At 37.1% G+C, this 15,583-nt stretch overlaps 1 protein-coding gene across 1 annotated transcript in view; it reads left to right on the plus strand.

Annotated features, from left to right (window-relative positions):
* The window catches only part of ZBBX (zinc finger B-box domain containing), a 108,733-nt gene extending 96,865 nt beyond the window's left edge, over positions 1 to 11,868 (plus strand). The window contains 3 exon segments of the mRNA XM_021702633.1: positions 8,534 to 8,681; positions 10,458 to 10,576; positions 11,792 to 11,868. Coding sequence (XP_021558308.1) covers positions 8,534 to 8,681; positions 10,458 to 10,576; positions 11,792 to 11,868 — 344 coding nt within the window.
* Positions 11,869 to 15,583: the final 3,715 nt, after the last annotated feature.

Genomic DNA, 15,583 nt, shown 5'->3' on the forward strand with positions numbered 1-15,583 from the left:
TGTGTGTGTGTGTGTGTGTGTGTGTGTGTGTGTGTGTGTGTGTGTGTCTATGTGTGTCTGTGTGTATCTCACATCTTTATCCATTCATATATTGATGGACATTCAGCTTGCTTCTATATCGTGGCTATTTTAAATAATGCTGCAATGAACATAGGGGTGCAGGTATCTCTTTGAATTGGTGTTTTCATTTTATTCAGATAATCCAGAAATAAAATTGCTGGATTGTACGGTAGTTCTATCTTTAACTTTTTTAGTAACTTCTATATTGTTTTCCATAGTAGTTGTACCAATTTACATTTCCACCAACAGTGTACAAGGGTTCCCTTTTTTTCATATCCTCACTAACACTATTACTTTTTTGTTTTTGTTTTATTGATAATAGCCAATCTGACAGGTGGGAGGTGATTATGATATAGAGCATCTTTTAATATGCCTATTGACCATCTGTATGTCTTCTTTGGAAAAATGTCTGTTTAGGTCCTCTGCCCAGTTTTTAATTACATTGTTTGTTTGTTTTTTGATACTCAGTTGTATAAGTTCTTTTTGTATTTTGAATATGAACCCATTATTGGCTGTATGATTTGCAAATATTCTTCTCCCATTCAGTAGGCTACCTTTCCATTTTGTTGATGGTTTCCTTTGCTTTTTAGTTTGCTGTAATCCCATTTGTTTATTTTAGATTTTGTTGCCCTTGCCTGAGAATACTGGTCCAAAAATATTTAATAATATATATTGCTAAGACCAATGCTGTAGTTCACTGCCTATGGTTTCTTCTAGGAGTTTTATGGTTTTAGGTGTTACGTTTCAAGTCTTTAATCCATTTTGAATTTATTTTTATATATGGTATAAAATAGTGGTACAGTTTCATTCTTCTGTATGTAGCTGTTTTCTCAATACCATTTATTAAAGAGACTGTCTGGGATCGTTTATGGCTCCATTCAAATTTTAAGATTCTTTTGGTCTAGATTTGTAAAATATGCCATTGATATTTTGATGGAATTTGCATTGAATCATTGGATTGTTTTGGGTAGAATGGACATTTTAAAAATATTTATTCTTCCAATCCAGGAGCACATTGTATCTTTTTTATTATTTATGTTGTTTCTATTTCTTACATCAGTGTTTTATAGTTTTCAGAGTACAGGTCTTTACCTCCTTAAATTTAGTTCTAGGTATTTTATTCTTTTTAATGCAGTTATAAATGGGATTAATTTCTCTTTTTAATACCTTATTACTAGTGTATAGAAATGTGACTGATTCTGTATATTAGTTTTGTATCCTGTGACTTTACTGAATTTATTTATTCTTACAGCTTTTTGGTGGAGTCTTGGTTTTTCTGTATACAGTGTCATGCCAATTGTAAATAGTGACCATTTTACCTCTTCCTTTCCAATTTGGGTGCTTTTTTTTTTCTTTTTTTCTTTTTCTATCCTAATTGCTGTGGCTAGGACTTCTAGTGTTGAATATGTTGAATAAAACATGGAAGTCCAATAAAAGTGGTGGAAGTGAGCATCCTTGTCTTATTCCTGATCTTAGAGGAAAAGCTTTCAGCTTTTCATGGTTGAGTATAATGTTAGCTTTGCATTTGCCATGTATGGTCTTTTTTATGTTGAGGTGTATTCCTTCTATACCCATGAGTGGGATTGGCCCAGGGCGCAACATGCTGGGGTTGTCGTGGGGAAATGTCTGGAGCTATTCTAAGCTAGGAGCTTGGGGCTTGTCAGGTCAGCCCTAGCAGGCCAACCATAGTACCTGGATCCTGCTTTTGTTTGTGCTACCAAGGTGGAGGGGGAACATAAAAAATGGCACTTACCAGGGCTTCCAACCCCGGAGTGATTTCCAGTAGTTTCCCACCATTTGGCAGATTTTATGGTTAGTGGATTTCCTTCACTTATCGTTCAATTTCCCTTTAAATCACTGTTTTTTCTTTGTGTCCCGGGGTGAGGGATTCTGCACATGGGCCCCTCGGTGATATATGCCTCTCCACTTCAGGTTGCCACATTGGGGATGGGATTCCCTTCATTACTGTGTCTCCATCTCTTACCCTTCCCTGTGGTCCCTCTCTCTCTTATTGTGCAAGAGCCAGTCATTCAGCCTTGAGTTCTTCTTCAGGAGGAATTGCTCTGTATGTAGGTGTAGATTCAGTGTGGCCATGGAAGGAGGTGAGTTCAGGGTCTTCTATACCACCGTGTTGGACTGGCTCCTCACAGTGTTGCACTTTTTTAAAATGTCATTTTTGTTACTTCTTCTGTAGCTAAAGGACTCATGGGGAGTCCTTTCTTATGGTCTTGATCTGTTTTCTACTAGATTGATCTTTTATTTAATCATTCTTTGCATGCTATGAATTCTTAGATTCTAGTTGGTCTGCATAGCTAGTTGCTGTCATTTCTTTGTATCTTCCTTGTTCATACTTACTGTGGGCAGCTTTGCTCATATGCTCTGCCTTTTCTGATACACTGAGACTACATTTTCCCTAAAATGCTGTCCACCTGAGATGTGTCAGTCTTCTCTTTGGAGCTACTATCTGTGGGTTGGTTATTGCATTGTTTTCTGTATCTTGCCAGCTCAGAAGCATGGGAGGATAGATGAAGGAATGGGGAGTTTATCCTAATTTGTTGGAGGACCTGGGCTCTCGTCTTCTTCTTGATTATATTAAACTTCATTGCACCTGTTTTCAAGTGTGTTCTGTCCCTATGGGGACACCTGCAGGTTTTAATTTGCTTGCCTCTGCTAAGATCTTACAGTGGGTACTTAGAGGCTTTAAAAGTATTTCAAATAATTTCTTCTTACTTCCCCTTCACCAGTGATCTCCAAATTGGTGTGGTATTGGTGAGACCTGTACTTTAGATGACTCTCCTTTTCCTGATACTAGTTTGGTGTGTGTATTGGGTGGGGAGGAAAGTGGGTGGACAGCGGTAACACCCAGCTATACCTCAATGAATCTTCTGTTTATTTCTTTGGTTGCCCCTTTTCCAGGTTTATTATGTGGACTTGTATCCCTTTCTTTGTTTGACTCCTTTTGTGATTTGATTTTATTTTTGTTTTTTCTGCTTTTTCTATTCATTTCATTATGGGTTGGGGGATGAGAGTCTATGATCCATCTGTACCTATCGTCCATTTGCCTTAGTCTAAAATACTAAAAATCAAATGTAAATCTCCTTGGAGGTAATTCTCACATTAAAGATCAATTCAAAAATGAAGTATGATAGGCCTGAACTGGATCTAAAAAGGATAACCATACAGTTTTTAATCAGAAAATGAAGGGTTTCTTATTTTGATAAATTGGTAAATTCCATTATTTACAAATGAAACACAGCACTTAACAAGCAATAGTCTCTTGTGGTTGTTTCTAACCACTTAGCTTTCCTATTTCCTTTATCACTTTCGTTCTTACATACTTCACTTTTTCCCTGGGCCACTCATTTTCTCATATGCTGGCACCACTTTTTTCACCAGAATGCGTAACTTCTCGTATATGAAAGCAAGCACACACTGTGTGGCCTGTGAACTGCCAGGGATTTTCTGATGGTCCAGGAGGAGAACAAAATCACTTATACACACTTGACCCACGAACAGCTCTTTCTCTTTGAGAAGATTGGCTCAGGATGAGTGCACAGCTTTAGAGACATTCACCTGGAGCTGAGGAAGGAAGAGGGCGGCCCATCAGCTGAATCAACCCAACAGTCAGTGAGGTGACAGATGTTGTGGTGTAATCAGCCGCTATTCCAGAAAACTCACTGTTTCTGTACAAGACTTATGTATTCCATTTAGCATCAATGGGCAGAAAAATTCTACCCACATTTCACTACTCATGGTGTAGCCTGGAAAAACTCCATATGAGGTTTGGTTCCACAGAAGCACAGCTACACAATTTGACTCTTATACAAATGTAAATGTGTTCACATCTCTGTGAAAGCCAAATTTTTGAGAGCAGCAAACCTGACTTGTTTTCTGTTAGCTTTAGGGTATATCCACGTCCTCTAAGTTCTGTGGAAAACAACTCTGCTGAGGAGCTGGGAGAAGAAAAGACAGAAAATAACTACATTAAATGAAGTGTTTTCCCCATTCATTCAGATTGCTGTGGCTGATATTAGAGCCTTTTCAGAGGCAGGCAGGCAGGGCAGGCTAGCGGGTTAGGCAGGGGGCGATGTGTTGCAGTTTGCAGACACAACTTTCTGCTGAATCAGGAGATGGGGCCAGCAAAGCAGGGTAGTTGCGAGCCCAGGCTCTGGGGCCAGGAGCCTGATTTTGAAATTTGAAACCACTCCTTACTAGCTTCATGACTTTAGGCAAATTGCTTTCTTAATCTGATTTTGCATCAGTTTCTGTGTATGAAAGATGGGTAATAATCGGCCCTATCATAAAATTATTCAGTGATTGAATTAAATTATATATTAAACATTATATTTATGAAAATTTCTTTCTCTCTCTCTCTCTCCACACACACACTCTCTCTCAAGAGTTAGTTGCTTAGCACATAGTAAGTCCTGAAAAAATCTGTTAAATTATGTAAGGAATCAGTGAGTGGTACTTTCCACATACAGTCAGGTAAGGTTCTCTTGGTAAGTCTAATTTTTAGTCAAAAACATCTAAAAGCTGTTTCCATTCTAAAGCCATGTTTTCTTGTGGGCCACTTTGAGGGTATAGTTAGCTATAGTTCATGCCATATGATTATTTCCTCCACAAATATCTCTGTAAATGACGCTACAGTCACTTCCTTAATGGGCTCAATATGGCAATATAACTTACTTAACTAGTCACTTTGTCAACTTTTGAATATTGTTATAGCCTGAAGAAATTGGGGAAATATCAGAAGATATGCATTATGAGGAAGTATCAATAATAATGCACATTAAAGCATTCACATTTTCATTAGTTAAAAATGATCCATTTGTTCAAACTCATTCTGACTTGTGGTTTAAGACCTAAATTCTCATGGCAATCCTATGTTTGTACAAGACCACAGGTAGTTAACTGAGCCAAGTAATTAAAGAGAGGCAAGTACTTTTTCTTAAACAAGAAAGAATAAAAATCTACCTGATACTAGCAGATGTAGCTATATTGCTGGTGAAATAAAATAGTAAGGCAGTGAGTAACTGGGGCCTCTGTTCAAAAGTTGACCATCAAGTAGATATTAAACTCTAAAAGGGCTAATCAGGATACATAGTTAGCAAATTAAGTAACACTTATAAAGACAGTCAGGTTAAGATGGGCTGGAATGGCAATCTTTTTGCTTTAGGTCACCTTTCACTTTCAGAAAAAAAAAATGAGTGCCACATATAAGTGAAAGTCAACCTATTTTTAAGAATTCTGCTATAAGAATATGAAGCCATTCAATGAATAATAATAATCACTACTTGTTTTTATATGTAGTGTTGCTCCATTTGATCTTTAAAACTAACTACTCTGTGAGGTAAATGAACAGATACGATTTTTGATCTCCCCTTTGTGGATTTAGCAACTGAGGCTCTGGGTGACATAGTAACTGCCCCGGGTCTTCCCTGGGAGCTCCGAAAAGCCCAGGCACAAACCCATGCAAGTCTGCCCCACAGTCCTTTGTCTTACCACCCTACCACAGCACCACTTAAATAATGTGAAATCCTTACTTCTGATCAATATTGTGACCACTTAAAAAGCAGAGGGTTGTGGGCAGAGTGAAGGTAAAGGGAAGAAGGAATGGAGGGATAAACAAGGCAAGACACAATGGCAGAAGGGAAGAGATGGAGGGAGAGGAAAACAAAAGTATGAAGTGTTGGGGGCGGGGCTCACAGGTTACAGGGCAAGTGTTCTGGTTGTCACACCCTCCTAAACACAGGGATGTCCTTTGTAGCTCTGCTAGATAGTTCTTTAGATGGTGGTGGTGGTGGTGGTTTGGGTTCCTTATAGGAAAGTAGCCTATCTGCTTTGTGTCCATTCTTTGAAGTTTTAACCCGTCTCTTTGGTTCTACCTTTCTTCTTTCCTTCATTTCTTTTACCCATCTAAATGTTCATTTCCCTGTAGAATAAAGTTTTATGTATATGTTTTAAGTGACTTGAGTTGCAGAAATACACCTTAAAACTCCCTATTTAGTCAATTTTCCCCCTTTGCCATTCTTTATTATTGCATTTAAGAGATTCTTCAATGATCAGAGAACATACACTATTACTCCAGGGATAAAAAGGTTTAACTTCAATCCATTCCTTAAAAGTCCACTTTCTTGACGGGTATAAAGTAAATTTGTAACAGCTGAATTTCCAATATAAATGTCAATCCAGTCTTCCCTGGTCTTATATTAGAAAAACTTAGGTTTTTGTACAATTGATCTTTTAGGTTTAACACTAACCCACAATAGGGTTTTCATAAGCAGTTTTATTTTCTTCTGCCTTGAAAACCAAGTGATGTCACCTTTGCCCCTATTAACTTCACCAGGTATTCGAAAAAATAATTTTGAGAATGTACAATTATACAAAAATAGGCCCATTCTGTTTGCACCATCTGAATTAGCTCTGTGCTCATTGAGTCGGGACTCAATTGCCTAACAGAGGTTGAATACATCTCCTGCCGGTGTTCTTTAGACCTAAGAGTCACTATTAGGTTTCAGTACTGTAGTGTTAACCAATTCCAAATCCTGAATTGATTGCTTTCTCACCGCTAACACTCCCTATCATTGGGGCAAGTAAAGGTGTCTTGCATACCTGTCTTTTTTTCCTCGTGGAAAAAGAGGAGAGAAAATAAAAGCCTCGGCTAAAGAATTAGATTCTGGAACATAGTGATTGATGATATTGGTGAGCTAGAAGAGCTTAGGGCTGGTTCCAGTTTTTCTACTCTGGTTGTGTGACTTCCAAGTTACCAATCCCTTGGGGACCCACAATTTCCTAATCTCCAACAGCTGGAGATGTGACAAAAATTCTAGCTGAGGAATCTTTTGTTTTTCTCAAAATTAGTCTTATACAGAGCCCCAAATTTAAATGAGACCCAGTGAAAGCTGTCTTGGTTGCTTTGGGGTGGTGGGAACACGAGCTTCATCCCCAAGTCTACTGAACTTCACCATGTATCATAATTTGAAAGTCACTGGCCTAAATAATTTTAAGGACATTTCCAGTTGTAAATGTATTGAGGTCTATCTTGCAGCAGGAATAATCTGAAGTTTCTTCCAGCAGGGGAATCTCTGCTTTCTCAAAAATTTCAAGTAAGTGCTATCTACCAAGAAATAATAATAATATTAAAATAATTCTCTCAGTCAAGTGTATAATACCCGTAGTTTGGTGTGTGGTCCTTCTGATCAGGAGGATATTTGCTTGACACTTTCATAGGAGTGGGAAGGGAAGAATAAGACCCAGTACTTTTAACAGTTTTAAAAGTCATCCCAGCATAACCTTAGGTATAAGCTAGATGGCCCTTACAACTTTTTCAAAGATGAAAAGAAAGCATTATGGTCTTTCTAATATAGTAATCATATTTATTTCTGTACTTGACTTCTTGGTAGTTCATATAAAATATGTTTGCTTGTCCATTTGCTTATTTAACTTGCACTATTTGTCCTTACCTGAGCTAAATCACCCCAGCTTCATGTAAAAGGAGATTTAAGGCTTCTCCCCTTTCACATAGTTATTATCTACCCAAACAAAGCAAGGACGCAGAAAAAGAAAGGGTAGCTTTGCCAGAACTAACCTTTGCCTCAGACTGTGTGGGGGTAAAACTTTTATTTCTTAGAAGACAAAAATAAACAATAAAGTGTTTAACATTCAGGCAAATTGAGGAATGGCATAATATTCTAGCTTTAAAGAGGATCCCATGATATTCTTTGCAATATTGTAAATTTTCAGGACAGTTGACACTTTAAGTATAACATATTTAAAAATCAATATGGTTAGGTGAAATAAGTCACACAGAGAAAGACAAGTACTGTATAATATCACTTATATGTGGAATCTAAAAAAGCCAAACGCATAGAGACAGAGACTAGAATAGTGGTTACCATAAGCTAAGGGAGGGGGGAAATGGGGAAATACTGGCCAAAGAGTATAAACTTCCCATTAGAAGATGAATAACTTCTGGGATGTAATGTACAGCATGGTGATTATAGTTAATAATATTATATGCTTGACAATTGCTAAGAAAGTAGATCTTAAATGTTCTCACCACAAACAAAAAAAGCTAATACAAAAGGCATGATGGAGGTGTTAGCTAACACCATGGTGGTAATCATTTTGCAGGATATAAGTGTTCCAATCAACATATTGTACACCTTAAACTCACACGTTACATGTCTGTTATACTTCCATAACGCTGAAAAAAATTGGGGAATTTGCTGAAAACAAAGTCAGTATGATTGAAGTGACTTGATACCGATGCCCTAATTTAGAAGGTCAGATCAAGCTTACTTCATATTCTGCCCACCCCACAAATACTAGAAAATCGAGATGATTAACAATCTGTACTGACCTTCTCTGTACCACCTATAGTTTACACTGGGTAAACTTTCAGTACCATATGCTGTGCGTTTGTGTCTTGAATTTATGTGTTGACAGTGCATGAAATAAAATGTTTCAGATCCTTCAGAAAAGCTTTACAGCCTAACCTCAGAAGAGTTACCAGCTTTAACAACCTTCAACAACCATTCGCTGAACATAAGTCAGACTACCCTAGATTTCCGTAAGACCTCCAGTGCAAGAGGCCTCTGTGCGGTTGAGGAATGGAGGTAAGTTAAGCCTGCAGCCCATATGTAAAGATAGGGCATAGTGAAATTTTTGACAAGTCCTGAATAATTATCTTTACTATATAAAGAAAGATTGTCCTCATGTGTGTACTTTATATGGCCATTCTTTGTAAAATGTTTGGGTCCTTTGTTGACCTATTATCAGGATTTAGTAAAAGTCTTATGAAGTGGTTACTTTAACGTGAAGAGCTAATTCTCTGCTGCACAATGTGTGTCAGCAAAATGAAAAGATATTTGGAATTTTATAATCCTTCAGCCTTTCTTCTTATATGGAGAAACAGTTGCTTTACTTGCATTAATTACCTTAATAAATTTCAGTACTTTGCACTAATAGAATCTTACTCAATGTGAATAAGGTTTTTAGAATAGAGTATTGAGAAGATTCTTTCTTAAAATTAAGTCAAGATTGTTAGTGATAGCATATTTTAAATTGTATCATTTCATTCTTTCTGCCCATGAAAAACATTTAGGGATGATCAGTCTGTAAAGACCACAGGTTATACTAATAAATGCTTCAGAAAGTAGTTTATCACGTTGGTCTATTATTGACATGATGGAATTTCTTGGAAAAGGAGGAGGGATTTTTCTAGAAGGATTAAGATAAATGTAAAATATAAGCCTCTTGATTTGTAAATTCCTTTGACTGGTTTGAAGTCTAATATTGCAGTGAAAGGGAATCAAGAGTCCATTACTCTGTCTTTCTAAAGGAGAAAATCATTTAGCTGTGGTCCTTGGATTTTTGATTTCTGACACCACTTACATTTTTAAAAGGAGGGATCAATATAAAGTTGCTATTTTTTTCCCCCTAAAAAGCTCTTTTAAAACAAAGTAACTAAACTTACCACATACCCTCGGCATCATTTCATGAAAGAAAGGACATTTCATACTAAAAATATAAGGGGAACAAACAGAATAAAGCACAGTTCTTTAAAATTAAAAATGTCATGAAAAAGTCATTACCTTGTCCTTATTTTCTCTTCTTAGACCAGTGAAAATTTTTATCTCAGTCAGATCTTCCCTGGTCCACAGATCAGAGTTTAGTAACTGCTGGTTTAGCCTCTGTTGGGCATAAAGAAGGATCCAAAAAAATATCCATCACAGGATGAAGTATTTTATATTATTTAGTGGCATACATGGGCTGAAACTCTAGATAACTTGGACAAAAAAATCTGTATTTTACAAACTCCTTCCTGTTCCCTGACACTACCTCCTTCCCTAAAGCTGACACCTATATGCTAGAGTTTCTACCAGTTCCTTTCCACAATAAAATGTAACAAAATAAAATAACTAAATAATTGCTGCCATTAATTTTGGTTTTGGCATATCTTGACTGGCTATCCCACATAGTCCTAATTTACTGTACACAAAAGAGGTGATTTATCTGGCAGTCTATTCATTGGGATTCTATTAAACAGCCAATGTAATGATGAATGTTCCTAATGATAACCCTGGGGCTCTGCAAGTTTCTGAAGTGCCTTCTGAATCACCAATGAAAGACACAACCAGAGACCATAAAATCTTCTCCCCTTGGTTCCACTGTGGCTTTATTTCTTGGGAGAGGGAGAATGATGAGAATTTCTCATTAAAAGGAGGCTTGGTATATTGGGCACATTGAAAATTATGGCCCCAGTCTGAGACAGCCTCCTCACATCTGCCTGCCTCCAATGACTTCAGTGCATGTAGTATTGATCAGAAGATAAATGAAGGGTTGAAACCTGGTCCTGTATATTGTGTATTGATCTTTTAATGTATTTCCAGCTCTTCTGAAAGAGATACTGAAACTCAGTCTTTGCTGACACTTTCTGAAAGCAGCACAGATGAGGAGGAAGAGGATTTTCTTGAGAAGCAACATGTCATCATGCTACCGTGGTCATAGAGTTCCTCATGATAATGATCATTTGTTCATTACTTTTCCATTTTGTACCCAAAGTAAAGCAAACAGCTGAAAAAAGCGACCAAGTGATTACCTGTCCAGGTGCTGGAGATTTTGATTATTAATGTTTCTGATATTTCAAGGTTTGCAGACTAATAAAAGTTAGTGAAATTATAAGTTTAAGGGCTTTTTCTTCCAAATGATTTATTGTATGTCAAACACTAATCTATATTGCAGATCATATTAGGAAAATTTGGTGAATTTGTGAAAATAACATTTAAAATTGTGTCTCTAGAACCTACTATATAGGTTAGAACATGATTGTATTTAAAGTAATATTTAACTGTTGAATTATATTTAAATAATGATGTCATCATACGAGTATACATTCAATGGCCAACTCATATTTGGCAGTAGCATTCACTGAGCCTAGAATCCATACTTTACTTTGGTAACTACTATTTTGTTTTGATTCTGTTAGGGTTTTTGACATTTAGAAAATTCTGGTAACTTCAAACGTTGCTGCCAGAAGAGAAAAAGAGGACCCAAAATAAAGCAGACATAACACTTGTCATTCTAGTATGACACAAAGACATATACTAGAAAACACAGGAAACCCCCTCCCCCCCCAAGCATCTTACTTTGGGAGGGTCAGTGTGATGGTTAATTTTATGTCAACTTGGCTAGGCTACGGTACCCAGATATTTGGTGAAACTGTATTCTAGATGTTTCTATGAAGGTATTTTTTAGATGAGATTAATATTTAAATCAATAGACTTTGAGTAAAGCTGATCACCCTAAATGGTATGTGTGGGTCTCAACTAATCAGTTTGAAAGTTTTAAGAGAAAAAAGACCCAGGTCCTCCAAAGAGGAGGGACTGCTGCCTTCAGATTGCCTTTGGGCTCAAACTGCAATATCTACTCTTTCCTGGGTCTCCCGCCTTCTGGCCTGCCCTGTAGATTTTGGATTTGCTAAGCTGTCACAATGGTTCTGTTTCCCTGGAGAACGCTGACTAATACAAATACAGTTGCTGGATGGTCGTGACAGTGAAAGAAATGAACACATATAGAGGTGTTCTGCTGGTCTCGAGTAGTAGGAGATTTGGGGTTGGAGGGTGTTCACTGCTTTACATGATCTTATAATTCAAGAGTTTAACAAAAGAGCAGAAAAAGACATGCCCAGGGATAGCTTTATGGTTGTCACTTTGTGACATTTTAGGACAGTTTCCCCTTAAGGAGTTTATTGACATCAGGAAAACATACCTGCAGGTTGGCTATGCCATCATCAGAGCATAGCCATAGCTCAAGGATCAAACTCCTTTTTCTTCCTTATGATTCTGGGTAATAACCCCTTGTATAAGATTGATGATTGTTTAGTGTAATTTATCTTTGATATTTTTGCCATGGGATCAGTACGTTGTACTGGTAGTCACACAGGTCACCTACTGGCAGGATAAAAAATGATGAAGACACCTATTTCTATGGTCTAAAAATAGATAGGTCTATAGGTCTAAAAATGCCCTTTAATTGGGTATAAAAATGCCTTCATTGGGCGCCTGGGTGGCTCAGATGGTTAAGCGTCTGCCTTCGGCTCAGGTCATGATCTCAGGGTCCTGGGATCGAGTCCCGCATTGGGCTCCCTGCTCCTTGGGAGCCTGCTTCTCCCTCTGCCTCTCTCTCTCTCTCTCTGTCTCTCATGAATAAATAAATAAAATTAAAAAAAATGCCTTCATTAAAAGTAGCATAAATGAACAATAGGCAATAAGGAAATCCAATCATATAATCAAAATAAAATTTCTCAAAAGAAACAAATATCTTAAAGTTAAGCGTGTGACTCCTCTGAAGTTTTCACTGTCCTCTTAGCACTTCCTCTGTCACCATCCCAGAGAGATAACAGTGAGTCACCCTTGAATCCTCATCATTTATGGCAAAGGCCCTTCTGGCATCTTGTCCTGAGGCTGATACCTTTCGGAATTTTAGTATTTATAGTTAAAATGGGGATTGCCTCTTCATCGGTTAAAATAGGAAGAAAATACATTATTTTTGTTTTTAGCATGTCTGCTCAGGTTTAAAGTTTTTTGACTCTCTCTGCTCTCCTTTGCTGTAAGACAACGTCTTCCTTTTTCCTTCTGATGAAGAAGAAAATTGCTCCCTAGGGGCAATTGATACAACTCCAGTGTTTTTCTCAAAGTGGAAGGAGGTGTCCCATTCCCATTAAGGAAGAAGGACCACTACTATTCCTTCTGTGTATCCAGGAATACCTTGAGTCTTTTTTGGACTAGCTCAGAAAGGGATTTTAAAAGATGCTGTTACGTTTTACAATATAAATATTTTAAAATAAAAATAAATCTGAGAATTAGTTGCATTAGTGCATTTCTGGCCAGGACCTGAGATAGGCATATACTGTTGACTTTGCCATTTGACGTCCAATATGACATTGAAATTAAACATGAGGGTCCTCTGTGGCAGAGCAGACCCCCTTCTGCCTTTATTTTCTTCCCATAACCACACATTTAGAAAAGTTCCTTAATTCCTTTGCCATTAGTCTAATGAGGAAATAAAAACTAAGTAAGATTAGAGCCTTTGCCTGAAGCAGTTTCAATGTGTTCTCTCATTTTGAAGCTCAAGCTTAAAATCACTGTTAAAGGCATGCACCTAGTTCTGACCATGGAATTGAGAGAGTTACAGACATGCCAGAAGAATGGCAACCATGTTCCCAGTGCTAGAGTTACCACAGTGTGCCTCCAGCAACCACTGGACAAATGACCACATGGTTTTATGTGCGTGTTGGGATGTAGCAGTTTATACTCAGGCTTGCTTAGTGGTATAATAGTCATATGAAATTCTATAATTTTACAGTTCTGGACATACACATAATAGAAACAAATTGACATTAAATTATATCTGATAGCTTGAATATGTTGTTTAATATTTACTGAAGTCCTTCACATCCAATTCACTCTGGGTGTCTCACACAACACAGGCCATTTGATGCTGTGCCTTATATGTGAAGTGCACAGAAAACCTTTCTTGAACAAAGGAATGTTACCAAATGGCTCCATCTTGGGACACCTGGGTGGCTCAGTCAGTTAAAGCATCTGCCTTCGGCTCGGGTCATGATCCCAGGGTCCTGGGTTCGAGCCCCGCATAGGGCTCCCTGCTCAGTGGGGAGCCTGCTTCTCCCTCTGCCTGCTGCTCCCCCTGCTTGTGCTTGCTCTCTCTCTCTCTCTGACAAATAAATAAATTCTTTAAAGAAATGGCTCCATCTCTGTAATAAGGCACTCAGATATTTTAAATAATGCCTTGATTCAGAGAAAAACAGTTCTCTATGTCCCTATGCTTCAGTGGTTGGAAAGATCTTGAGCAATGCTTACCTTATCTTGGTTTTGGCTACATGATATTTCTCATCTCTAAGGTCTCAAAATGTACCTTCTCTCATTCGTGTCTTAATTAATTCCCTATGTTCCTTTTTCTTTATTCTTTCTCATGACATCCTACTTTTCCCTTCCTAGTTCCTCATAGCATATTAATTTATTGGGATGATTTTGAGTGTATGTCAACTAGACTATACATTTCAACTGAACATGAATTATGTCCATTTTGTTCACCACTATGCACTTAGTCCCTAGCATATGCTTGCTGGTCGTCAGGAATGAATGAATGAATGAAGTGTGAAGGATCCAATGATAAGCCATCTCAGTCCTTAATTTTTCCCAAGGGGAGACAGTAAGATATATAAAATGAGAGAAACACAGGTTATCAGGTTATACTATTTACTAGCTGGCAGATGACTTACTGAATGTGTTTCTTCATCATGAAATGGAAAAAAAAGGCACCGAGTTTACTTAGCTCAGAAGAGTGTTGTGGGAATCCAATGCAATAGTGAGTGTGGAAACCCTTTTGGAATTGAAAAGCTCTCTGCCATGCTTATTATCATCACTTTTCATGAGCTTATGCTACAGTCATTGAATATACAGACAAGTTAATGGATGGATCAATTAGTGAATTCAGGATCGAGTTAATAAATGATACACAAAAGTCACTCAGTATCTAAAGTGGAGAATGCTTTCAGTGAGTTGGACAGTTAAACTGAATGATGTATAAAGTTGTTTATGTTGAAAGCTAAATATCTAAATTTATTTTATCAAAATTATTTTTGAAACATTGTTTCCTGTGTTTAGCTTTCTCCTATCATGTGTAAACTCAGAATTTTTAAATATTAAGATTGCACTGGTACTTTTATAAACACTCTATGCATCATAATTTCAGAGAGGAGAGATTTTAAAAACATACTATTTATACCTCCCCAAATCTGTTTTTATGGGATATTTTGTTTCATCATAATTTTCATCGCTGGTTATTTATTACTAGCCACATTTTCATGAAAACAATCTTTATTTCCTCAGAGTTCATCTGTGCCTGTAGTTTATCCCCCACCTAAAGTCAGAATTCTTTGTTAGTGACACCCTGATTGTTTGCTGAGTAAATGATTATGATGTTGCAAACAGGATTATGACTTTAGCTGGGGAATAACCAGCAGGCATAGATGAACTCTAAGGAAATAAAATCCTCCCTTTTTAATGCAAATGTCTTCCATAGTTAAGGAAAAGGGGAAGATATTTTTAGTGTTCTCCATGAGGTGACAGTTATGCTTAAAATGAAAAGAATTAATTGATTGTTGGGGTTAGCTTGTGTTTCTTTTTTTCAACTACATGTAATATGCAATAACAGTTATGGAAACAGTTCTAAGCATCTCTATGCTCTTATTTCTGCCAGAAAGATGCACTATGTGTATTGCTTTCTATCCAGAAAACAAATATACATTTTTCTAGATACAAATGCTTAGGAATATTTCCAAGAGGGGAAATGTACTTCATCTCTATTTTACAATTAAACCTTATATTTTCAACATAAGTTAAGTATAAAAGAGATGTTTTAGGGTAAATTTTGATATCATTTCACATTTTTTAGGTAATTGTATTTTTATAGTATAACATTTTGTTGTTTATTC

This window comes from Neomonachus schauinslandi, chromosome 1, assembly GCF_002201575.2.
Source record: "Neomonachus schauinslandi chromosome 1, ASM220157v2, whole genome shotgun sequence".
Taxonomy (NCBI): domain Eukaryota; kingdom Metazoa; phylum Chordata; class Mammalia; order Carnivora; family Phocidae; genus Neomonachus; species Neomonachus schauinslandi.